Raw genomic sequence first — 27,235 nt, 5'->3', positions numbered from 1 at the left:
TGAGTAAAAAAAATATGAAACTCACCATATATGCTATGTAAGTCAGATCGTGTTTAATAGACACACTTGAGGCCAAGTTCAAGGGTTTAATAGGAACAACACTTAGTTAAGGTGCCAAAATTGGCAAATTTAGGGGGCCGCATATTAAATATATGTTCATTTACATTATTTGTATCGAGTTACACCATCTATATCGAGCTCAAATGGAATGATATGAATACTAGAGATTAATACAGTCGCTTTTGATTAGATTGAGGTTGAAACGTAATTATTGTGATATCATTTATATTATTTAACATTATTTGTTTACGCTGTACTTATTATTCTTATTTACTTATTTGAAATAATTATCAATTAATAATTTTTAGTAAGAAATATGTGAGAAAAAACTGAAACAAAAACAACAAAAATTATAGGAAAATTAAAGGAAATATAAGTTACATTTAAAAGTTTTAAGCTACCGCAGAAAAGGATTCTCTATAGACTATAATTGGAACCTAATTAGGAGGCTATTTAAAGGAAATAGAAGTTAAATTCAATTATTTAAATTACGACAGAAAATGATTTTTATAATTGAAGCCGAATGACATACAGAAGAATGTAGAACAGGAATAAGAAGTACATAATTTTAAGTTTACATGATACAATTTGGTAACTTTTCAATTCACGTTGGCAAAAAGGGCCATAAACCCTCTAAATTTCCAGGTCAAACTGTTTCATTGCAAGTCACTTCGAAGTCAGTTAAAAATAGCTGAGTTTAAGTTTTTATGCATTAATTTTATAAAAAAAGATAGGTCATTTACAAGGTATTTATGGATAAATGTCTTGATAATTCTTAATTAGTAATCTAATAATTAAAGATGGTAACTAACCTACTATGACATGTTAAAAGTCACTAATCATATAAAAAAAATGTTACACTGTCAGTATATATAACTTAAATACAAAATAGTTTTAGTTTTCCATCTCTGAAGTTATTCATATCAATTTTCTAAAAAGTTTTCTTCGTTCAAGGTTTTCAAAAAGTTCTTCAAATCTTCTTTTATTGAATAAGGATGGGACATCTTTTCATTGAAATTTACTTTTTTGTTCACTGAAGTCTCAAAATCTAAAATAACCCCAAATTTATCCAATCTTTTCTATATTGAGAGAGTGCCAAGCTACTGCTAACTTGATAAAACTTCCTTATATTAGCGTGAAATTATCTCAATTAGATGTAACATGCAGCATGGGTAGATAAAACTGAGTTGTCATATTGCACTTCCGTTGACCAATTGCTATATGTGGCAAATCCTCTAATGGTAGGAATATTGGTTGACACTTGAAGAGGAGACAAAAGCGAGTGTAATTTTGGTTTTGATGTGAAAAATCATTCCTTTGTTAGATGCATGATGGAGAATGGCATAAGAAGAATCATATATTTGACGTATGGAGGATTTTTCATGAGCAATATTAATCGGACTTGGGTAATTCTCCTCGTAAGAGCTAGCTTTTGGGATTGAATTAAATGAGGCGCTTAATCAGTTAAGTAGAAACTAAACAACCTTCTACATTAAGTGGTATGGTTTCTTTTGTAATCAATCCAAGTAAATACATGATAATGGTGTTTACACTATCAGGGAACAAAATTAATCTCGGTTTAGAGACCAACTTCAGTATTTAAAATCGTCCAAAGACCCACCTTTTTTACCAATATAAAGAATGAAAAGGCTTAGGTGCAAACCAAACTTACTTTGCGCAATAGAAGATAAGTAATGAAGACTATAATGAAGCCAACTTGAATGTACTGATAATTAGTCGACAGTATTCACATGGTGCATGATATGGTAGATTTGTGGTAATTTTCTGACAAAAAAAGGGTAGTAATTTCCGAATACCAAACAATTCATGGAATGGGAATTTAGTTGGAATTGGTCATTTAAATGGTATTCTTTCTCTAAATTTTACCTTTTTCAAAATGGTATTTCTAGTACTTAATAATTTTGGGCAAGTTTAGGACGTTCGAGTTTGAACAGCTTACCTTTGTCTTTACAATAATAATAATGCTACTTAATATACGTACATAATTTTTTATTTTATTTTTCCTAGGTACATATTTCGAACCTAACAGTAAATGTGTCTGCATGCATCTGTTAGACTGTTACAACTATTAAAAATCTAACTGCATCTCATCCCCCTAGTAGCTGGCACTTGGCAGGCAACAATTTACTGACACAAAATGAATATATTAAGAGACAAATCTGGGATTGCACGAGTGCTAGCTATAGCTTTAATTAACAACTCCGCTTATAATAATAAATTCATCATCTCAAAGACGTGTCCCATCGTTAGTTTAACTTAGTTAGATTAACAGTTTTCTCCCCTCTAATTGTGTCGTTCCAGCTAGCCTTTCAGAACAGTGAGCACAACCGAGGGGTTTTGCAATGAAATACTACATAAAAAAGTAAATGACTAAATGTCATCATCCTTGGCTCTTTCCATATTATTAATTGTCTTTCTTACTGTTATTAATTTTCCTAGGTGTTACTCCCTCCGTCCCATAATAATAAGTATCACCATAATCAAAAACACCGTATTAAGAAACTAATAATGTAATATAAAATTTACTAAATTACCCCTATATAATAAAAATAACTTTCTCCTCTTGAATAGATTATGCACCGTAATCCTTTCGGCAAATCCCAAAATTTTCCAATCATCGTTTAGATGTTATTTTAACTTGTAAGTTTTTGTCTAAGGGTATAGTAGGAAAAAACTAGCCAATTATGTCTTGGTTTCCTAAGGTGACACTTATTATGAGACATATTTTTTTGACTAAGGTGACACGTATTATGGGACGGAGGGAGTATTATCCTTAGTAAGATACTGGTCCTACAATTATTGGTAATTAACTAGTTATAATTTTGACCGCCATATATATATTTATTGAAATACTTGTATCTTTTTAATCCGTTTATATGGAAAGCACATTATATTTAAACTATTTTTCGTATTATATTATCATCAAATATATATGAAGTAACCGTACAAGCTTAACTTGATACATGCTTAATTACATAGTGAAACGATTAATAACTATTGTAAGTTAGACGTATATTTGCCGAAAGGGGAACAAAAAGTGCATGCACAATTCCGAGGATAAAACTCTAGCATCATGAAGCTTATAACTTCGATTATTCGTTTAAAACTTTAAATGTAAATGTATATATTCTCACGTCCTCGTCACTAGTTTAAATGGAAGAATCTAGATATAATATCATGTTTTATCAATTTCTTATTTTGTTTAAGAAGCATTATTAGAAGTACTATAATAAACTTCCTTCAGAAAATATGCCACGTATAAGTTTGTAGCCTCGCACAAATTTCTGATTCGAATTTAAAAGTACACCACAAAGCCAGGGGCGGTCGGCGGAGCCACACACGGCTAAGGGCTCGTCCGAACTATCTTTGATAGAAAATTACACTGTTTATATATAGTTAAAATTATTTTTTATATATAAGTAGTAGATGTTGAATTACTTTAAACTTCTTCAAGTGTTTACTTTTTAAAATTTTAAGTCCCTATCGTAAATCCTGGCTCCGCCAATACAGAAAGCCGTCCAAAAGTCAAATAGGATTTTGCACTTTGTTTTAGGCTATTTCTAGATTTGTTGATTAAGAATCTATCAGAAAAATATTTCCTTTGCTATTTGATTGGATTAGGAGTAAATGCGTACGATGGTGGGGAGAGAGATAGAGAATGGTGATAGTTGTGAATAACACATAGTGAAAGTTAATCGGTTAACGATTGGAGCACGGGATATTGTCTAATAAAATATATTCGATCCGTTTCAATTTATGTGAACTCATTTAATTGGACATCGAGTTTAAAAAAGTGGAGAAAACTTTTAAACTTGTGGTGTTAAATGAGTTGCATATATTTATTTTATAAATTATAAATCATTGCATAAAGGTAAATTGTTTTCAAATATAGAAAGAACTCATTCTTTTTTATCCGGATTAATAAGAAAATAGGTTCACATAAATTGAAATAGAGGGAGTATGTAGTAATCCAATATAGTATTATCTTATGGACTACTCTCAAAAATTTGTTTTCAGAATGAATTGTGTGATTCAAAAATAGCATATATAGAACTAGATTGATGCTGTTTAATGAAAAGTAGTGGTATAGAAAAGTTAAAAATTCCTTGATGAACTTCATATTGATACGTGAGAAAATTCCAAAGAAATTAATATCAAGTACATCAAACACAAGATTCGATATGCGTAGGTCATATGATATAATTTTCACCTAATCACAAGAACTTATTATGTGTACGGCATATAACGCAGAGATACTGCAAGCAATAAGGCTTGTGATCCACAAACAAAGAACTACCTTTTTTTTATGACAGTAATCTAAATTAATAGCCTGTTTGATCAAATTTTTAAAATTAGTTTATTTTAAAAAGTATTTTTCAAAAGTACTTTTAGCTAAAAACAGTATGTGTTTGACCAATTAATTTTAAAAGTACTTTTGAGCAGCAATTAGTGTTTAGTCAAGTTTTTAAAAAGTGCTTCTAAATATATTTTCCTCAAAAGTACTTTTTAAAAAAGTGCTTTTGGGCAAAAACTATTAGCCTGTTTGGCCAAGCTTCTAAAAACAACTTATTTTAAAAAGTACTTTTGAAAGAAGAGTACTTTCCACAAAAGTACTTTTGGCTAAAAACAGTTTGTGTTTGACCAATTAATTTAAAAAATACTTTTGAGCAGCAATTAGTATTTGATCAAGCTTTTAAATGGTGCTTCTATGTGTATTTTTCTTAAAAGTACTTTTCAAAAAAGTCTTTTTGGCATAAGCTATTTTTTTAAGCTTTTAGAAAAAGCTTCTTACTACTCCCTAAAAATATTTATTTTCTCCTAAATGCTTGGCCAAACACCTCATTTTTTTAAAATAAACACTTATTAAAAAAATAAGTACTTTTATGGGAAAAATAAGTTTGGCCAAACAAGCTATATGTTTATTAAAAAGCTATTGCTTTATTCCCCAAAAAGACTTATTTTCTCCCACAAAGCATTTAAACACCTCACTTTTAAAAAAAATAAACATTTATTAAAAAATAAGTACTTTTTGGGGGAAAATAAACTTGATCAAACAGCCTATAAAGCTGTTATTTTCTATTAAGTAAGTTTTCAATGAGTACCTCAAAAACTGTGCAAATAATTAACTTATTTTGTTCTAAAGTCTTGGAGCTATATATTTTTATTTAATTCTAATCATGAAATTTTGACGAATAGTTAATTGACTAATTGATTCAATTTGGATGAACTCTAGAAAAGTATTTATCGTTATTGAAATCATCATCATCCTAATTGTTGTGGGCTATCTTTGCAGTTTGAGATGTGATCAATGCGATATTTCAAACGATATATCAATTATGTTTGGACGTAATTTGTATTTTAATATTTGAAAATATTCAATTTTTATATTTTTTCCAATATTGATACTAATATTTGTAAATATTAAATTCAATATATGTCTAATATTAAAATATGGAATGAATTATACTGCAAGCGAAATAATGATTTTACTCATAAATTTTGAATATTCATAAGTTCTTTAATTCTAAATAAAGTTCTCGGCTTAACTATTTTTACAAATTTAATTGAATTTTTTTTAATTTCAATTCATATACTATCAGGTACATGTTGTACTGAAGAAAGATGGAAGTTGGTCCAACAAAATAAGAAAATAAAAGTTGGTCGACAAAATATAGTAAAAATTACACCTGATAGTCAGTTTTTAATTCATACAACAACTCACTAGAAAGGTTATGAATATTTATTTTTCAACTACTACTAGAACTTGAAATGTGCATATATTTGTTAAATAAATTCTTCAAGATATAAGGCATACAATGCAGAAAAGAAGAATTTTTTTTTCTTTCTAATTAGATGCCGATAATTTTGATTTTAAAACTCTTATTTTCTATTGAATAATAGTTCAATTAATCTTTGAACGAGTCCCTCGAAAGCTTAATGCAACTAAATGAATTATTGTTCTCTATCTTCGAACTACATATCCATGTTTAATTTTAAGTATTGAACAAATAAAATTTTGACGAGTGAATAATCGAACATTCATTCAATTTGCATGAAGCCTGATAGAGTAATATTTTTCGTTTTTCAAATCATCATCCTTGTGATTATTCTGAGCTATCTCCATGGACGCAAGTTGGGATGTAGTAATGAATAAGTAACTTTCAAACAATGTATTATCAACTATGTTTGGACACAATTTGTATCTAGTATTTGAAAATATTCAATTTTAGCATTTTTACTAGTTTGGCTATTAATATTTGAAGTATTGAACTCGACATTTGCGTATTATCAAAATACTAGTATGAATTATATTCAAGCCAATGATGGTTTCAATCACAAATTTTAAACTTTCATAGGCTACTTTTAAATAAAGTTTTTGCAGTACCAAGTTATACATATGTATATATATAGAGAGAGAAAGATATTTATACATATGTATATATATATAGAGAGAAAGATATTATGGGATGAATTAAGGTCCGATATTAAGGTTGATAGTTCAAACTTCAGATATATGAATCTAAAGTTTGGAAAGTGCGAAGCCAAATTTCAAACAAAAATATTTGAAGTTTGGGACTTCCAAACCAAACATCAAACAACACAGTGTGAAGCTTAGGACTTTCGATGAAACTTTTGGCAAAATTTTTTAATCTCATGAGCTATTTTTGCAACGTCAATCATTTATATTTGAAGTTAGTTTAAAATGGTTAAACTTATAAAATTTAGAAATTTTCTTGAGCCAAGGTTCTTTCTGAAACAACCTCTCTATCTACAGATAGGGATAAGTTCTGAATACACTCTATTTTCTCAGACCCTAATTACACTGGGTATGATGATGTTGTTGTTATAAAATTTATAAATTTTAGCTTTATCTTAAATAGGATCCCAAAATCGGCTATAAGAGCACTAAACGGGTCGGGTACCAAACGGTTTACTCTCTTTTCTAAATGTCACCATCATCATCCGGTAAAATCCTCTTTCCATTTTCTTTTTTTTTCCCTTTTTTTTTTTCCTCCTTGTTCTAGGAGCTTCTTTTTTCTGTTTCCTTGAGAACCCTACCACCACCGTGACTATCTCTCCTCTTCTTCGCTCAATCGAATCGATCTTTAGAAGAGAAAATGCAGAATCAAAGGCTAAAGCAACAACAACAACAAGCTTTGATGCAACAAGCTCTTCTTCAACAACAGTCTCTTTATCATCCTGGCCTCTTAGCTCCTCCTCAGGTTTCTTTTTTTTCTGTCTCTAATTTAGACTGTATATTTGCTGATCGCTTTGTCTATTCTCGATTTTTTTTTTTTTAATCTTTCTCGTAGACTTATTGTGTTGTTGGTTAGAAATGTAGTGTTTGGATATGCATATAAGAGCAGTGGAGTCGAAATTTTTACTAAGGTGATCAAATTATAAACAAGTAAACATAAGAACAAGTCGAGGCGATTCGATGTATACACCTTTTGTCCTAATTTATGTGGCACATTTTCCTTTTTAGTCTGTTCCAAAAAAGAATGTCACCTTTCTATATTTAGAAACAATTTAGCTTTATGAGATGATTTAAAACCACACAAATATCTAAAGCTTGTTTTGGACCGCAAATTTCAAATGTCTTTCTTTCTTAAACTCTGTGCTTAGTCAAATGGTGCCACATAAATTGGGACGGAGGGAGTATAAGAAAAAAAAAATTTTGAGCTTGTGTATACCGTGCAATTTTTTGGCTATAGCTCCGCCATGTTTAAGAGTCGTGTTTATGTAGTTCATTTCTCGGTTGGGAGAGGCTTCTAAACATGTGGGTCATACTCTCTATGCTTTAGGTTTAAGCTTGTCAACCCACTTTGATTATCTCAAGAGCATAACTTAATAATAATAAAAGGGGGTTATTCCAAAGCCGTTTATGTTGGTCTGGTTAATCCATCTGTATCTTTAAATTTTGGTTGGATGCTAATATTCTTTCAAAGTTCGAAACATTGCATGTCATAAATTTGAACTTGACTTTTTGGGAGGGAGCATCAATTATGCAGTCATTGCTGCTGCATGACAATTTCTGTAATCTTCTTAGATTTATTTTTATTGTGTGTATGGCATGAAGGAAAATATTTTTATGAAGACACTTCACATTGAGAGATTATTTTTTGAATCATTTTCCTATGTTTCATGGAGTATAAAAATAGGAGACATATGGTAATCATACAAGGTGGAGGATTGGTATTGAGGGTAGAATTTGGTTATATTCTTAAGAATTAAAGATTGATAAATGATATTTTAATTGTTGGTTGAAGTGACATGGAGTATGAGATAAGTATATGCAACAGGAAAGTTAACCAAATACTAGTGGAAAATTGTTTTTACCAAAAAAAAAAATCGACATTTACATCATTAGTTTTCACGTTATAGCTAGATTTGGTGAGCTTCATGTGATAAATGGTCCAAAATGCAATATCCTTAATATAAGAGACTTGTTCTTTGAGGAAGAATTAAGTGGACCCTCCTTCAAGGGAGTCAGATAGTGAAAGGTTATTCCTTTGTAATGCTTGCTGGTTATGTTCGACCAAATGATTATGACTGGGTTATTTAAAAAAGTCTCAAACAAGGCAAGGCGAGATGAAAGTCGAAAGATTTGGCTTTGACTTAGAGAAAAGGACCGTCTCAGCTCCGCCTTAAAACCTACTGAGATACAATAGGTGACTGAGGGAGAACTAAACGTATTCCCAGGGGGTGGTGAGCGTGGTGTGAGAAAGTGAAAAAGAATTGTACTCGAATCTGGGAGAGCTGTGGAAGCCCTATGTAGTTTGTATGTTATGGTTGTGGCAGAGAAAAAGGCCATATATTAAAACCTTTAGGAACTTGAAATCTTGGAGAAATGATCTAGTCATGAGGTAGTACCTTATCATGGTGTTGGATTTTATGTTTTTATGGAGTCTGTCTTTGTTATTGGAGTCGACCCGTTATCCATGATATCTCAAAATGAGATGTCATAGAGAAACAAATTTTAATTTAGAAATTCCTATTTGTATGATTATTCCCTCAGTATCAAAATGGCTGCATTACCAATGTTTACTTTTTCTCTTTTGGCTTGCTTGTGATGTATGGTATTAGGTAAACAGCCTTGTGAAAGAAAATCTGATTATTCAATGAAATCCTTCTGTGGGAATCAATTATCTTCAATGTTGTCACGAGTTTGTTGTAAATTGGTCCTTTGTAGTTTCTTTACTCTGCTTTATATCTTTTTCCCCTTTACACAATGAGATCAACAAAAAATAGGAGGGAGAGGGAAAGAAGGAAGTGGAAAAAGATTATTTCTAGATACTTGTTGGAACCCGTAAAATTGTATTTGAGCTCTGACAGAATGCTGCTTTTATGGTATATTCTTTTCACTTCTACATCTTTGTTATTTTCTAGCTTTTGTGTGTTGGGGTGGTGGGTGGGGAGAGGGAGCGTACCCGTTATCTTTTCCTTTGCAATTCTGAATTTGTTCCTATTTTCCACATATACTCTGCGAATGAGGCCTGTATTTTCTACTTTTATTTATTCTTACCACCTTAGATACTCATATACATTCGGGTTGATGCAGATTGAGCCAATACCTAGTGGAAATCTGCCTCCTGGGTTCGATCCAAGCACTTGCCGCAGTGTGTGAGTGTTTTTTTGGGGCCAATCTATTGTTTCTCTCTTCCTGCCTGTTTTCTTTGAGATTTTCTTTGGTGTTTTTGAATTTTATGCATTTAACTTAATTTTCATTTGTTATGATTTGATTATTGGAGAAGGTTCTTATAGCTTCATGTATTTTTTTTTCCCTTTTGTTTTTTCTTTTTTTTTTTTAAATCTTTTAGTTTCTTTATTTCTGAGAAAATGCAGGTTTGTTGGGAATATTCACCCGCAAGTGACTGAACCTCTTCTTCAGGAAGTTTTCTCCAGTACTGGTCTTGTGGAAGGATGCAAGCTGATAAGGAAGGAAAAGGTTATATTCTTCTCTCTGTGTTTAGCTTTGTCTGAATTCCCTGCGACTAGGGCTTCCACCTTTCTCTTCTCCTTAAGTATTGTAGACCTTTTTCTCTCTCTCTGACCTCTGTAATTGACGAGTCTGTTCTCTCTTGCAGTCATCTTATGGTTTCATGCATTACTATGATCGTAGATCAGCTGCACTTGCTATAGTCACCCTTAATGGAAGGCATCTGTAAGTAAATTTATGAGCTCTCTGTTTCGAACTTGGCCTTGGTTTTGCTGTGACCCTTACTCCGTCGTTACAGGTTTGGGCAGCCTATTAAAGTTAATTGGGCATTTGCCAGTGGACAGAGGGAGGACACGTCAAGTAAGTTTCAGTTTCGATCTATCAATGTTTAATCCTCAAAATCCTCAATTTAATAGTTACCAGTTTCAAAAAATGTTTGATCCTCAATTAACTTTGCGTTTCGGCCCTTTTTTTGGGGTGCTAGTTCGTGAACCCGTGTGAATAGTGTTATTCTGCTTTTTGCAGGTCACTTTAATATATTTGTTGGTGATCTGAGCCCCGAAGTTACTGATGCAATGCTGTTTGCTTGCTTCTCTGTTTACCCTAGTTGCTCGTAAGTGTCATTCTCCTATCTGAATCCACCCTAAAAAATGTCGGAAGGTTCATTCTCTTCTTGAATCTCACCTAATGATTGTATCATGCCTTTAGCGTATTTACTCCAGAAGGTGTAGAATGCATCCACAGGGGAAACAATGACAGGGTTGGTAATGCGTAATATCCAGCGGCTAATTGTCCCTTTTTTTATTTTCATGACAGTGATGCAAGGGTTATGTGGGATCAAAAGACTGGGCGTTCTAGGGGCTTTGGTTTTGTTTCTTTCCGTAACCAACAGGTAACTTTTTTGATATATAGCTTCATGTTTTCTTTTTGACCCCTCTTTGATATTGCAATAAACTTACTTATTTTTGCAGGATGCTCAAAGTGCCATTAACGATTTAACAGGTAGGGAGCATTTGAGCAGTTTTTTGTACACATTTCACTTCGTTCAATATGTGTATGTTGTAGATCATCCCCAAGAAGTGGGGAGCTATAAGATTTCATTTACATTAACCTTAAGTTTAAATATATAAACTTGCTTCTAGTCTGAGTGGCTGATTGTGTGCATTTTCTTTCTCCTTTGTTTTTGAAGGCAAATGGCTTGGTAGTAGGCAGATACGTTGCAACTGGGCTACCAAAGGTGCTAGCTCGAATGACGACAAGCAGAGTTCTGATGCCAAAAGTGTTGTGGAATTAACAAATGGTTCATCAGGTACGAAAATCTTTTATGGACCCTTGGCCAGTGCTTTAATTGGTAAAGAAGTTTATGCAAGACAAGCTTAAGTACTGTGTATCGAGGCTAGTTGAATTCAGTGGATTCGGTTCATGCACTTCTCTTTGTTGTGTATTACCTGAACTAAGTTCCCTGTTTATTTGCCTTTCTGGTATTGTAGAAGATGGTAAAGACGCAGCGAACAGTGATGCTCCTGAAAATAACCCACAATACACTACCGTTTATGTGGGCAATATTGCTCCTGAGGTGAGCACCTCTCTTACCATGGTTTAGTGTCCACTTCTCCTCCATTAAGAAAATGTCAACACTGTAATTTTTAGGTTGGAAAAGCCACGCTGCCTTGGCATATTCTCCTCTGATTTCCTCCTTGTATTTGCTTCCTGCCTTTGGCAAGGACTTCTCCCTTACAGCCTTTATTATTTCAGGTATCACAGCTCGATCTCCATCGCTACTTTCATGCCCTTGGTGCTGGAGTGATTGAGGAAGTTCGAATTCAGCGTGATAAAGGATTTGGTTTTGTAAGATACAATACTCATGCTGAGGCAGCTTTAGCAATTCAAATGGGAAATACCCACTCAGTTCTGGGTGGAAGGCAGATTAAGGTTTATCTTTGTGCTTGATAGCCATTTTTTCTATTGAAATACTTGCTTTCTTGTGTTTGCTGTATTTGAATTATTTGCTATTTGAAAATACTTTTACTTGATTAAAAAAAAAAAAAAAAAGGAATTATTTGCTATTTGAATTATTTGCTGTTATCCTGAATGCTTATTATGCGAGATGGTTTGGAGCTTGTTTCTTTTTCTTTTTCCGCTGGTATAGGATGAAACTTGTGTCAAGAGAATGGACATTTGTATAGCCTTGTTCTTAGACTAATCAATATGTGTTAATCCTTATAGTTAACATCTCTAATATATGTACTTCCCAGTGTTCGTGGGGTAACAAGCCAACTCCGCCTGGAACAACCTCGAACCCACTTCCTCCACCAGCTCCCATAGGTGTTTCGGCCACTGACCTTTTGGCTTATGAGAGGCAGCTGGCTATGAGCAAGATGGGTGGTATCCCCGGTCTCATGGGTCAACATCCTTTGAAGCAAGCATCAATGGGGATGGCCTCTGGAGCAAGCCAAGCTATATATGATGGTGGTTTCCAGAATATGGCTGCACAACAGCTCATGTATTATCAGTGATGTGCCGAGTCAGATATCAGCAGTTGCCGTTGCCTTTCTACCTAGTTATCTTCAATAACACTCGGGGTTTTCTCATGTTCTTATTCTGTTCGTAGTAATATTTAGGCATCATGCCTAGTTAGATGTGAGTGCCACGTGTATCAATACGTATAATATATGCATTGTCTTCCAGTTTAGTAGGAATGAGGGAATACTAGGAGGTTTGCTCCATTATTGTTGTTCATACATGCTTTGATGTAGTGACATTATTTAGAACTTTTCGTTTTTGGTCTTATTTTTGACCAACATTGCTAGTAGGCGCTTTTGGTAAATCCACTGTTCTCCCTTTGGGTTGTCCTCTCTAGTCTCCAAAGAAAGACGGTTACATGTCAAGCAACAGCACTGGCGATCAATGCTACACCTCACACCACCAGGCATTATTTTTTTTTATATAAAGATTAAGATCCAAAAACCTAGTGAAATCCAGGCAAGCCATTGAGTGAGCCAATTGATATCCGACCAGAAAAATATGTTTTTATTCTTTTCCTTAAATAAAAAAGCAGTAAGTATTACGTGAGGGTTTCCATTGTTTGACAAGTTTAGATTATGCATCCTACTTACCTCTATTGTCACTCTATTCACTCACTGAATTTCATCAGATCTTTTTCTTCGCCAGTCATTCTTCTCTTTTTCCTCGTCCTCCTGGTCAAGGATGCTGTTTTACCAGCACAGAATGGATTATATTGTCGTGGAGACAAATGTTGAAGACATAGAGCCCGTTTGGATTGAGCATAATAGCTTTCATATAGGTGAAAAAAATAAGTTGGGGTAGTCAACTTATTTTTTTTGCTTTTTAACAGTATATTTAAAGATTTAGAAAAGCTTAAGTTAAATGAAATCATTATTTTTTTGAGCTTATTTTAAGACAAAAATGACTTTAAGCTGGCCAAACACTCAAAAAACAAAAAAACATTTTTTTATAAAAGCCAACTTATAAACCCAAAAACGGGCTCATAGTCTAGATATAAGCTCAACTGCTTTTCAGTATATGTGGTATTGTTTGCCTTGCACTCTCGTATTGCAAGTATGTGAACCTGCAGGAGTGCATTCTGTTGGAGCACTAAACCTTCAAGTTGGTGATATGGGTATAAGGTCTGTTGAAATGCACTTGTTGATAACAATCAATTCTGAGATTAAAGTAATGTACACTTAACTACAATTACAAATAATGTAAAGTACATGCCGCATGGATACACAACAAATAGTAGTGTAGATAAGGAGTTGCCAACTTTATTTCTTTCTCGATACAATTTTTAAATATTGGATTTTCCCATTTTCTGGGTCCAAATCAGTGCAATGACGAGCTGCGACTTTTTTTTTTTTTTTTTTTTTTTGGGTAGCAAGTATGATGCTACTCTATCCTAGAATACACAAAATAATGATAACCAACAAAATCATCCGCCTAACATCCAAAAAAAAAAAAAGGGGGCTATTGAGCAAGAATTTTAATCAGGTTTCCTTCTTAAAGGCTGGTGTTTATTTTTTATCATGTAATTTCTTTTAGCAAATATAGACATTCGTCAAAGAATTGTGCTCATTCTCCTCCTCCTTCCCCTCCTTTTTCCTCCTTCTCACCTTCTCTATATTTTTTTTTGTCTGACAATTCATCTTCTCTATATGTGATGTGGAAAATTGAAGACACAATTCTCGTTTGTGGTTAATTGGATTGATTTGGTTGAAAAAACATGAATATTACCATTGTCAGGTTTTGTTCCGCAGGATTGTTGAAGAAGACAAAGTAGATTTATTAATTTTTAAAGGATTGAGTTGAATCTACCCATTAAAAATTAAAAATTGTTGGATTGGTATTATAATGTTGGGTATAAAATTGGGAAAATCACATAAAGAACAACTTTTTAAAATAGTAATTAAAAATATATTACAACTACTTTAAAATAATTATACAGATGCAACTTATTAAATTATGAACTTATAAATATAACTTTTTACATTCCTAAAATATCAATATAAAGGTATTTATATTAATGTATTTCATAACATATATAGTATATCGATGCACTTATATGATAAACTTAACTTATATAGTATATTACTTTTAATGTATGTTATATTAACACTATTCATGTTTGAGGGCTAAATTTAAAGGGAAAGTGGAAAAGCATTTAAAAGACGACTTAAAGTTACATGATTAGTAATTTAGTATATATGGCACATATATAGTGTTTATGTCAAGTATACTTAATATTATTGCTTTCATCATATTATTAGTTCTATTATTAATGATAGGAAGGAGAATTTGTCGGGACAAATTAAGGAAAAGTTATAACCTGTATAAATTTGTTACCATATTTATACTAGATTGACCATATCTAAAGATTTTTTCCTTTTATCATTTATAGGGTATATATTTTGTAGATTCTGTAAATTAAAAAATAGTTGTATATTTACCAGTATTTGTGTAAGTTCCCCTATAAAATTTGGAGTTGATTTGGACCAATTATGGCAAAAGGGGGCACTCCGGTGCAACGTAGTCACGTAGGGTCGGGGGAGGGCCGCACCCTAAAGGGTGTGATGCAGATAGCCTACCCTAATACATGCATTAGTGTTTGCTCGAACCCGTGACCTATACATCTTGAAGTAAAATCGTATTGGTGGAATTTCTCAGGAACTTCTGGTGATCTGGATAGAGTTGTGAACAATTTGTTCCAAAATTATGACACAATTTGTGCTGGAATCGATGATTCATAGGGACTTGTCGAAAGCCCATTCATCAGAAGCTCTTAGTGATCCGCAAGAATTTGTGAACAATTTGTTCTAAAGTTAAAACACTATTTGTACCAGAATCCTTGTAATTTGTTGCGGCAAATCGTACGTCAGAAACTCCTAGTGATTCTCCAGAATTTATGAGAAAGTTGTACTAAAATATTCTTGCTGATTCGTGAAGAGTTTTGACAAATCCATTCATCATAACTTTCGATAACCCACCAGAATACACCAGAATATTTTCTTACTAAATCTCGGCGATCCTCCATAAATTGTTGCAAGTCAAATCTTCTAGTGATTTGCCCGACATTGAACTCCAACTTTAGGGTTAGCGACTATTTTCGCATAATTTTCTTCAACAGATCACAAATTAAATAACGTTACAAAGTCTAGGAGATGGGTGGTCTTGAATATTTACCCGGCTTGCCCTTGGGCAAAATTTCAAGTTTAACAAGTTTTGCCATATTGACATCAATCTTTGTTTTTTGACCTTTAACATTTTCCCATGGAGCAATCGGGGGGGTCAAAAATTCAAGAACGCCAATTTTCAAGATCATTGAGTGTAATTTCTTATCGAAAATGACCCTATTTGCCTGTCAGGCTTTTGGGCCCAAAAGAGAATTGGATCACGAGCTTCAACCTGGGCCTCCCTTTCATATTCTCTCCTTTCTTTCACCAAAAAAATAAAAAAAAACACGTCCAAAGTCAGTTCTTTTCACAAAGGTCTCTGCATCATCTATGTGCTTGTTAATAATTATGCCCAATAATACACACAAACACTACTTCACCCAACTCACTTAAAATTACACTTTTTTCATTGAATCAAATATAATTCTTCTTTATTAAGTCTCCCAACATCGGATCAACGTTGTTGTAAAAATTTCCGGCAATGGGGATTTCATTTAAGGTCTCCAAAACCGGTACAAGGTTTAAGCCCAAACCAATACATCCCCAAAACGAAGAAGAAAACGACGTCGCTTTTGAAGCTAATAAAGAAAGGAATTCAGTAAATGAATCCAATTCCACATCTGCTGCTGGAAAGCTCACGGTAATTTTGTTATTCACATTGGGTTTTTCAATGTCTTCATTTTGGTCCCTGTACTATTAAGATTTGCTCATTTGTGTCCTGTAAGATGAGTGTAATTTGATTTGAGTTCTTTACATAGTGAACTCCCTAAATTTGCTATTTTTACTTTGCTTTGGCACACTAATATGTTATTTTTTTTAGAATTTACCCTTTAATTTCTTAATTTGCTATGCTATTCTAATATTTACCCTTTTTGGGTCTGTAAGATGAGTTTAATTTGATTGAGTTCTTTGCATATTGCAATCCCTGAATTTGCTATTTTTACTGTTGCTTTAGCACCCTTTTAGAATTTACCGTTTAATTTCTTAGTTTTTGCTTCTTTTGGCAAAAAGACAAGTTCTTTGAGTTGCAATTGTAATTTATCATTCACATTTCTGTAAATTGTAATTGGATTTTCAATGTCTTCATTTTTGTTAGTATAATTTACCCCCTTTTTGGGTTTGTAAGATGAGTTTAATTTGATTGAGTTTTTTGCATATTGCACTGCCTAAATTTGCTAATTTTACTGTTGCTTTAGCACCCTATTCTGTTTTTATTTTTATTTTTTATTATAGAATTTACCCTTTAATCTCTTAATTTTTGTTTCTTTTGGCAAAAAGATAAGTTCTTTGAGTTGCACTTGAGTTCCCATTTGCGATTTCTATCCTTTTCTTTATGATCTACCCCTAAGCGAATGAGTTTACTTTTATGTGAAGCTTGTGTGACTATTTTTGAGGAGTAAAATATAAAAGGGGAGTTTGGTTCTTGGACTAGTTATGCAGGGATTGTAATACATGGATAATTATAAGGTGAATAATAATAATAATATGGGGATTGTTATATGATGAACACTAATACAAAGTTCGTAATGCACATATCGCAATACCAAAGCCAAGATTAGCTGATATTGCTAATACATGTAATTTTATTTCACATTCTATCGTGTATAAAATAATACAGACTATCACAAAAGTTATGCAGGTATTGGTTATATGCGTTTTATCTTGGAAATCCAACAGTTAACTGATACTATAGAATTGCATTGGTGATGCAGGCTTTGTATTGATAATGCACAATTTTATGTCTGGATTAGTTTTCTTATAAGCAAACTAGACGATCTCAAAGAGTACAGTAGAATTTCCTAAACTTTATCTCATGTAAATGAGGTTGAATTTGGTGGGAACTTTCATGCCTACACACATTTGGTTTATTTGCCAGACTGAAAAAATCCCGAACAGTATGAATGCACATGCCATAAAGGCAAGTGGAACTCCTGACTCATGAAATTTAATAAAAAGAGGAAATAAATGAAACCAAACTTTTAGCAAGATCAAGTTAAGTTCTAAAATTTGGTGAAGTGAGGCCGAAGCTGTCAGCTAATAGTTTCTACCATAAATAGTTAGTCCATCATAGATAGTTACTTGACAATGTGCTACTATTAATCTCACTGGCAGATCATGAAAAAGGATCCCTCATAAATTGTGTTTCTTTTGAAGAATCTCTCAAATTTTTATTTTAACTGATAACATCCTCGTCTGCTATAGGGTGCGGTTGTGCTTGGGAGCAAGGATATTACTAGAGTCCCTGGTGAGTGAGGATCTTGTGAAGGACTTCATGTATATGGGGAGGACAAATGAGACTGTTCTTTCTCCACTTATTTTACAATTTTTATTTCTTTATTTCAGCTGTGCTTATTGTGTTATATTGAGCAGATAATGAAGTTTCCTTCACATTGTGCCTTTTCCTGGATGGATATTCTATTGGGAAGCCCTCTGAGGTTTGTTATTACTCATCTCATATGCACAATATAATGGTTGTCAGGTTTTTCAGCTGAGAGTTTTATGCTTTCCTTTTCAATTGCAGAACCAACATGGGCATCAAGCCTCTGAAAATGTTCCGAAATTATTGCATCCATATGATAGAGCATCTGAAACTCTCTTTTCAGTAAGTGTACTGTCAGCTTTCTTTTCCCTCTTTCCTTATCTATCCCTATCTCTGGGTCTGTGGATCATCTTTACCTTTGTTCTCGAACTCCTTTTAACAAATTAATTGCATTAATATCAAAAGAAGATACTGTAAAATATCTGTACAAACGGGGGTCAACCACAATCATCTATCAAGTGTTTCATACTATCTATATCAAAAATGTTCTTTACAACATATATATCTATGAGAGAACCTTCTATTCATTCCAAAAATGTCCAAACTGCATACATTGGTACCCAACTTGACATCTCTGTCTTTGGTAGCACCTAAAGAAATGCCCGGGGTCCATATCCGTGATGTAAGGCTCCCGTGCTCCAGTAGGTGGTGTCCTCGCCATTGTCTTTACAAGCAATTCCAGCTCATGATAATTTGCTTCATCTTCCTTAGATTGTCTGCCATTAAGGTCACATCCCGCACTGCACCTACCAAGTGGAAAAGGCTGCTCTCTGTGGTGGTATCCAAATATATTCAGCAGCTGCTAGCAAACTGTAGTATATTTTCGTGAAAGTCTAGTATCATTGAGAGACAGAAACTTAATGGTCACTTTTGAATTGAACTTATCTGTCTGTGTTTTTTATAAGCATTTATCTGTCTATATACTTTTGATCTGTAAACACTTTGTGGTCTAGCAGTTTTCATTTGGATAATAATTAGCTTCTATAATAATAACTCGAGTCAATATTAATTAAACTGGAGGAGTGAAAGCAACTTGATTGTGGGAATGCTTACGATGCCGAAGCCGTTCTGCACGTCCCTCTTTCCTTTTTAGGATGTACTTCGCTTCACTCTTCCTGAAGAAACCAAATTTGCTGTTACTTATATATGACAACCGGTTTATACAAAGTTTGTTCGATTATCTAGTTTTATTATCTAATTTTTTCGTTTTATATTTATACTGTTACCGTTTTGGGATCACCCTGGGTATGTTGTTGTTGTTGTCGTATATTTATACTGTTACCTTTCTCAAAACAAATTCTGTTTGTCTATTTATGCACCTGCAGGCAATTGAGTCTGGACATCTGCCCGGTGATATATTTGAGGATATACCTTGCAAATATGTTGATGGGACCCTAGTCTGCGAGGTAAAGTTTTTGGTTCTAGAGGAGCAATAATAACTCCTATAAGATTTAGAATATCATGGATGTTGCTTTCTTCCATTTGTATTCACCATCTTGTGAGTAGAGAGTTGTTAATATTTTGTCTTATGCTAAGAGATGCTTATAGACCAGCTTCTTCTTAAGAAATACATGCTTCCTCCGTCACAAAATGAATGACGGAGAGTGCAAGAGTTAAAGCATCTAATATTCGGTTTGGACTTTGGATTAGGACATCAATTTATCAATTTTTTTGAAATAAGGTTACATATTTGGTAAGTACGTAAAGGATCCATTCAAATGTGCCTAAATATTTAGTTATAAAAACACCAAAAAACAATAAATCACAGTGTTTTATATCTAAAATATTTAGGCACATTTGAATGGATCCTTGTAAAAGAAAAAATGTTTAATTCCCCAATACCAATAGTGTCATATAAACAGGAGAGAGAGAGGGAATTAGATTACGGGTTCAGAACTTCCAATTCTGCGTCTCTGCTTTATGGAAGAGATTAAAACAACTTTTAACTGGATGTCAGTCACTCAGCTTTGTCATTCACTTTATTCTTCTTGCTGCGAAAGTAGAAGTCTCCAGTTACTGATTTGGCGTTTTCGCTATAGAGTTTATTATTGTACTTCATCATCTTCTTTTTCCTAATGAAGAGTTAAAATTTGCTAACTTCTACATTTTATTTCTTCTTCTGAAATGACTGTCACCATTCCTTCGCATAAACATAGAATTCAGATAGTCTTTTATTTCTTAATTTGGGATGGGATTACTATTGCAGGTGCGAGATTATCGGAAGTGCTTCTCTGAAGCTGGACAAAATATGCCTTCAGACCCTGGTTGTCCCATTATTAACAGAGTATGTCTAAAAATGTCACTTGAAAATGTGGTGAAGGACATTCCATTGATTTCAGATAGTGCTTGGACATATGGTGATATGATGGTTAGTAAGATCGACCCCTCTTAGTGGCATTGAAATGGTTATTTTATTTTAAAGCAATATTCTCTTCTACTGTAGGAAGTCGAATCCCGGATATTAAGAGCCCTACAACCACAACTTTGCTTAGACCCCGCCCCAAAGTTAGACAGGCTCTGCAACAACCAAGCTTCCTCAAAGGTAGTGTGCTTTTTTATCCATCTTCATGTGGTAGAAGGAGCTCATGTACTTAAACTGTCCTGTATTTTGTTTACAGTTAACATTGGGTATAAGCAATCTAAGGAGGAGAAGACTAAGGCAGCATCCAGATGTAATTTCCACGTCTAATGATAAGATCCATGGGAAAAATGTTTGCATAGATAGAGTGCCAGAAAGTTCGAGGTCATCAGACACTGGACAGCTTCTGCTGCAGCCTGCTCATGAGAATCTGAATCGACAAAATAATGGACCAACCAATATGTTGGCACTAAGAAGTAACAGTTTTGGGTCTGAGACCTCTATTCCAGCATCGCCTTCAGTATCTCACCAACCAAAGTATCAAATGGGGGTTGTGAGTCCAAGAATCATGCAGGACCATAGGTCAGGAGTTTTAAATGCACCAGTAGCTTCTCCTGCTGCGCCAGATATGATGCTTCAATATGCGGATGCAATGGGCTCTGGTGCTGCTTCTTTACATGGTAAGAGAGAGAATCATGATGGCCAAGCATCTCCTCTCTCCAACTTGAATAAGAGGGCAAGGTTTACACATATGAGTGCTGATTCCAATCAACAGCAACTTATAGGCGGACAAATAGATGGCTCTCATGCTCCAGATTTGCACTGGAAGAGTTCTTTATTACAGCAGCATTCAACTCCCAGGGGAATTGCATATGCTAATACAAGCATGCAAAAGTATCCCCAACAGATTTTTGAAGGGGGTCTGAACCAGGAAGCTGGAACAATGCCATTCACTGCAGGACAGCAAGGAATAAAGTTTAACTTAAAGGAAGAGCCTGCTGAGATAGAAAGATTGGACAAATTAGAGCCAGGAAGGACTAAAAATGAGATGCAGGTGGTGGAATCGGATATGAACCTTATGGAATCCCAGCAGGCCCGACTAAAGCAGAGACTGCCTCAGCAGTTTATGCGGTCTGGCTTTCATCAGTCTCCCTGGAACACCGTTGGTCAGCCTCTTGAAAATAGTCTCCGGAAAGAGGACCCATATCAGAACAGGAAAATAGTGCAAAGTCCTCGTGTTTCTGCAGGAGGTTTGCCTCAATCTCCTTTATCGTCTAAGTCTGGAGAGTTTTCAAATGGATCTGTAGGAGCTCAATATGGTGCAGCTGTGACTAGTGGACTAATACAATCAATGAAGGAGAAGCAAGCAGCTGGTGGAACAACATCTATGACTTCTAGCGCCAATGATTCCATGCAGCGGCAACACCAGGCTCAAATTGCTGCAAAGCGGAGATCCAATTCTGTCCCTAAGACCCCCATGATGAGTGGAGTTGGTTCTCCTGCCAGTGTCAGTACCATGAGTCTTCCAATAAATGCAAGCAGTCCTCCTGTAGGATCTACACATTCAGCAGATCAAACCGTGCTTGAAAGGTTCTCCAAAATTGAATCGCTGACAAATAGGTATGTTTATGGGACATTATTTTGACCATTTAAATTAGCTATTTTTTTTTGAATCAGCACAAGTTTATTATGTCCAGTAGAGAACTTAAATTGTGTTATCTTGGTAAAAGGATGCACCTCCCATGCATATATTACCTTTTGATAATTGGCTCACTCAAAATAGTCTGTTGTGACTGTACTCCATCCTTATAAAGGAGCTTACTGTTTCAGTATCTGTGCCTAGAAGTGCAACTTATAACAATAGAAGCTGTCTTATGTGGTAACCAATGTTACTGGTATGTGCGACGCACGTGTGGGTGCTCTGATATTCATAAAATCTATGCTAAACCCATATGAAATATTTGTTCGAGAATGCCAAAAGTGTAATTGGTGGTTTATGTTGAAAAAGGGTGGAGTCAACAGCTGCTTTGTCATGTTGCCTATTTCTTGAACGACAGCTTGAGGAGAATAATTGACACTAAATTAAATAAACTCTTTGCCAGGTTTATTTCAAATTATGCAAAATACCTGCATGTGAATGCACAAAGATGACGAGCTCAAGAAGAAACATGATCCTTTTTTATTTTTTATTTTTTTGAAACTGGTACTATTAAATGATCCTTTTTTTTATTTCTCAAAAAAGAACAAAGAGGACTAGACAATGTTGACATGGGATGGCGGGATAAGTATATCTTTTTCCCTGGTCTCTGTCTTGTCTTTCTCTGTCATTCCTACAGCAATGAACTAATGATCGTGGTTTATCTTCTGGTGATAAAATTGATGATAAAATTGATCTTGCTCTTAAGCTATTTCATCTTACAACTTAAGTTGTCCATTTGGTTTCTTCAATTCTTTCGTCTTGCACCCTTAAGTTTTGGCTAAAGCTAAACACAATATCTGCACTTTTTTCCTGTAGCCCAAAGATGCTGATGTCTGAGTTTATATCTGTATTACTTAATGGGTATTAATAAGAACTTGTGCCATTTTTGTGCATAACAGAGTTCTGGTTGGAATGATGAGTTACAATTTCACATGTTACCCCTGCTTCTCTCTCTCTCTCTCTCTCTCTCTCTCTCTCTATATATATATATATATATATATATATATATATATATATATATATATATATATATATATATATATATATTCTTTTGATCCCCCATGCTTTTTCAAGTGAAATCAAGTGATATTTACTTCAGATGTAATATATATCTTCTTATTTATCAGCTTGCTATTTTAACTAAGTATTGTTCTCAACCACTGTTCCTAAAGCATGATATTACTCTTATATTAAGATCCTCAAAAGCTTACGCTAACCATCTGAATTTCAGGTTTCAACTTCATCCCAAAAAGCCTAAGGTCGAGGAGTACTCTAGCAGGAAGCCGAATTCCTTTCGTACTCAACAGCTGCTAATTTGTCTTTCCAATGATTCAAACAATGAGAATGTTAAAGATGAATCTTGCAAAATGTTGTCAAAATCACTAGTAGGTGGCAGTACAAATGTTTGCAAAAGAAGAATCTTGAATTTTCTGCAGACAGAACGCATAATTCAAGGTCTGTCCTAAATTAATGCACTCTTAATCTGTATCATTTGCTATTTTCTAACTGATCCTTTGACTGCTTGATGTTATCTACTAGGAAATGGTTTTTCATATGTTCCTAAGGTGCGGACTAGAATGATCATGTCAGAAAAGCCAAATGACGGCACTGTGGCAATGTGTATTGGAGAAATAGATGAGGTCGATTACTCGACTGCAGAGGATTACCTCCCAACGCTGCCGAATACTGTGAGTGCTGAGCACGCTATTTGTTTGTATGGCCCAGACTGGCTACCCTGTTTTTGGTGTCCACTCATCCTACTTAATCAAGTAGGACGAGATTCTGAAGCCAGCTATTCTGAGCTGAATCTCTTATTTAAAAGCCATGTGGAAACCCTTAAAAGTAAAGTGGAAGAATGATAAGCAGTCCATAATTCCTGGATCTAGGTTTCAATATCGTGGTGCTTTTAAATCCATTTCTGCCATGCGCCAATCGTAAACTTGCAAGTGTGTACAATACTCATTGGAACTTATTAATTTGGCTTGAACCTATTCAAGGCTAATGTATCAACAAAACTGCCCTTCTATATAGATCGTCGTGTCATGAAATTTATCAATAGACTCCTACCTTCCTATTGATCTTGATTATTTCTCGCTTATCTCATAAGGTGACTTAACCTGACATTATCAAATCTTAGGATCAGTTGATCAAATATTTGATGACTATTGCCTTTGATATGCATGTATCAATATCTTTGATGATGTTTGCCTCAAGTGAATTCTGAATTTCAAACATTTAATCAGATTTCTCCAAGCAAAGTCTTGGTAAAGCGAGTAACAGAAATAACTAGGTGTAATTTATGGGATACTTAAGAGGCATCAATTCGTGGATATGGTAATTGGAGGAGAGTTCATAAGAGATAATATTTTTATTTGTTTCAACCATTTTAAATTGGGATGCCAGTGGAAGAAATTTACAATAATCTTATGCATTTCTGTTTCTTATGTCTGAAATTTTCTTGTGACAGCACTTTGCGGACTTGCTTGCTGCACAGTTTTGTTCACTGGTAAGTTAACTGCGTAAAATCTGAAGTGCTAAGGATTAATATTGCTTCAGCAACTTGTCCTTATTTTGCCTTGCAACAATGTATTTGCAGATGGTACATGAAGGATACCATGTGGAAGATCATGTCCAACCAAGACCAATCAGCATGAATCGTTCTTCAAGTAATCAAACTAACGTGCCAGGAATGCCACCAAATGGGGCAGTAGCTGATCTGCAGCAATACTCCGAAGGGGTCTCTGGTTTGTCCAATGAGCTTGCAAGGCCGTCTAGCGGTATTAATTCATCAGTAAATTCACCCCAGAACATGCAAGGACAGAGAATACTGCCTTCTGGGAATGCTCAAGCATTACAGATCTCTCAAGGACTTTCAATGCCTTCTAGACCTCAACAATCTGATCAGTTATCTCCTCTGCAGCAGCAACAACAGCAGCAGCAGCAGCAGCAGAATCAACATCCTCTGATACAACAGCAACATCCACAGTTACAAAGATCCCAGCTAATGCTTGCTTCGAACCCAATGTCTCAACTAGTTGGCCAGAATTCCATGCAGCTGGGTAATCAAATGGCTAATAAATCATCGGCATTGCAACTTCAGCTATTACAACAGCAGCAGCAACAGCAGCAGCAGCAGCAGCAACAACAACCATTGCAGTCACAGCATCCACAGATGCAGAGGAAAATGATGATGGGTGCCCTTGGTAATGTAGGTATGGGGAACATTAGCAATAACATCGCTGCGCTTGGTGGCCTTGGTAATGTTATGGGCATGGGAGGTGTAAGAGGAGTTGGTGGACCTGGAATTTCAGCTCCAATGGGAGCCATCGCTGGCATGGGCAATATGTCTCAAAACCCAATAAATCTGAGCAACGCAATCAACCAGCAACTTCGTAATGGTGCACTCACTCCACAACAAGCTATGATCATGCAATCCAAGCTGCGAATGGCACAGAACCGACCAAATATGTTGGGGAGCCCACAGTCAAGTATAGGTGGTATTACGGGAATGAGACAACAAATGCATCCAGGCTCTACCGGTCTTTCAGTGTTGAGCTCTCTGAACCGAGCTAATATTAATCAAATGCAGAGACCAGGAATGGGTCCAATGGGTCCACCAAAGCTAATGGCTGGTATGAATCCTTACATGAACCAGCAGCAGCAGCAGCAGCAGCTGCAGCAACAGATGCAGTTACCACAGCAACAAATGCAGCAGCAGCAGCAGCAACATATACAACAGCAGCAGCAATTGCAGCAACAGCAGCAAGAGACAGCTTCGCCTTTACAGGCTGTAGTTTCACCTCCTCCAGTGGGCTCACCTTCAAATCTGGCAATGCCACAACAAATGAATCAAAATTCCCAGCAGCCGCAGCAGCAGCAACATCAACAGGCCAGTCCACAGCAGATGATGAGCCAACGAACTCCGCTCAGCCCACAGCTGAGTTCAGGGGCTATACATCCTATGAGTACCGGTAATCCAGAGGCATGCCCAGCAAGCCCTCAGTTGAGTTCACAAACCATGGGGTCAGTAGGTAGTATAACCAATTCTCCAATGGAGCTACAAGGTGTGAACAAGAGTAATTCCATCAATAATGCCTAATTGAGATGGAAGCTTCAGCTCCTTTGAAACTGTAAGGTGTTGGTATATCACCCCTCCCATGTCTATGTATAAATCTGGTAAGGTGCCATGAAGACGGAACAAAAAGGCGCCTCTGGCCAGTGCTTGTTGAACAGATGTCTTTGAAGGTTGTGGAACATGGATTGTCTGGTTTGTTGAATCCCAAAAAGGAAACCAAAAAGAACTTGGGACATGGTTTGCAAATTATTCGTTCTTTTGCCTGGGAGAGTGAAGAGGCAGCTTTTAATCTCCTGAGCAGGCTGAACAAACTCATTCGCCGATGTCGATCTGTGATAAGCTGGTAGAGCAACTATTATTCTAGGTTTATTCATATGTTTTGGGTATACTATATGAGATGTCTAATCCAATTTGTCTAAATATGTTGTGATCAATCATACTGTAGTTCAATATGAAATTGATAGCAGAATATAGCTGAAATCATAACTGGTGGTATTAAAGGATTTACTTCAGTCTTGCATGAAGGCAGTGACATAGTTGTAATCCTCTTGGTTGATAACGTGTAAATGAGTACAATGTTTATGTGTATATATTCTTACTTTCCTGCTAAAAGAATCAGAGTAGTTGGATCAGAATGTAAACGTTTGACTTTATTTTAAGATTAAACTAGGAAACTCTTTCGTCTGTGGTCGTATTGAATATGCCAAAGTATGGAGCAATTGAGTACTTGAATAGGTAAATGCTTGTGCCCTTGGATACAAGTTCGTGTTTGCTTTATATTGCTTCCACTTTATTACCTAAATTTAGTAATATTTCGAATCCGTACCATGTTGGTACTGCTTTCACCTTCTGCTTGATCTGAGATCTTCGAATCACAAAAGCTTTGATTTGCTGCTGCTCAGTTGGGAAAGACTTAAGAACTGAACAACAGTTCTTAAGGGCATCTAAATTGATCCCAAAATCTGGCGGGCAAACGTCTGGTGCTAATGTTGGTCAATTTCAATTTACATTCGTCTCCAAATTAGTTGTGATTGGACATAATAGTCCCTGTTACTAGTGATTTATCTAGTTAAA

General features: G+C 35.0%; 2 protein-coding genes across 3 annotated transcripts; both read left to right on the top strand.

Annotated features, from left to right (window-relative positions):
* The first annotated feature begins 7,081 nt into the window (after positions 1-7,081).
* Positions 7,082-12,848, top strand: LOC132052176 (oligouridylate-binding protein 1B-like). 2 transcript variants are annotated; one of them, XM_059443572.1, is made up of 12 exons: positions 7,082-7,304; positions 9,644-9,705; positions 9,928-10,030; positions 10,170-10,246; positions 10,320-10,381; positions 10,547-10,634; positions 10,838-10,913; positions 10,993-11,023; positions 11,211-11,330; positions 11,515-11,597; positions 11,777-11,953; positions 12,277-12,848. In XM_059443572.1, exons 1-12 carry the CDS (start codon positions 7,200-7,202, stop codon positions 12,535-12,537), a joined length of 1,245 nt encoding a protein of 414 aa, XP_059299555.1. In that variant the 5' UTR covers positions 7,082-7,199; the 3' UTR covers positions 12,538-12,848. The 2 variants fall into 2 exon arrangements, with proteins under 2 accessions (XP_059299555.1, XP_059299554.1); XM_059443571.1 differs by having other exon boundaries at positions 11,512-11,597.
* A 3,203-nt stretch (positions 12,849-16,051) lies between these two features.
* On the top strand, positions 16,052-26,802 carry LOC132052175 (protein PHYTOCHROME-DEPENDENT LATE-FLOWERING). The gene is made up of 12 exons (XM_059443570.1): positions 16,052-16,348; positions 17,911-17,953; positions 18,079-18,143; positions 18,230-18,310; positions 19,354-19,434; positions 20,235-20,396; positions 20,472-20,570; positions 20,647-22,007; positions 23,318-23,541; positions 23,626-23,774; positions 24,554-24,592; positions 24,683-26,802. The coding sequence occupies exons 1-12, from the start codon at positions 16,190-16,192 to the stop codon at positions 26,183-26,185; spliced, it is 3,966 nt and encodes a 1,321-aa protein (XP_059299553.1). The 5' UTR covers positions 16,052-16,189; the 3' UTR covers positions 26,186-26,802.
* Positions 26,803-27,235: the final 433 nt, after the last annotated feature.

This window comes from Lycium ferocissimum, chromosome 4 (assembly GCF_029784015.1).
Source record: "Lycium ferocissimum isolate CSIRO_LF1 chromosome 4, AGI_CSIRO_Lferr_CH_V1, whole genome shotgun sequence".
In the NCBI taxonomy this organism is placed as follows: Eukaryota; Viridiplantae; Streptophyta; class Magnoliopsida; order Solanales; family Solanaceae; genus Lycium; species Lycium ferocissimum.
Note: the sequence above shows the minus strand (reverse complement) of the source record. Positions and strands in the feature narration are given on the sequence as shown.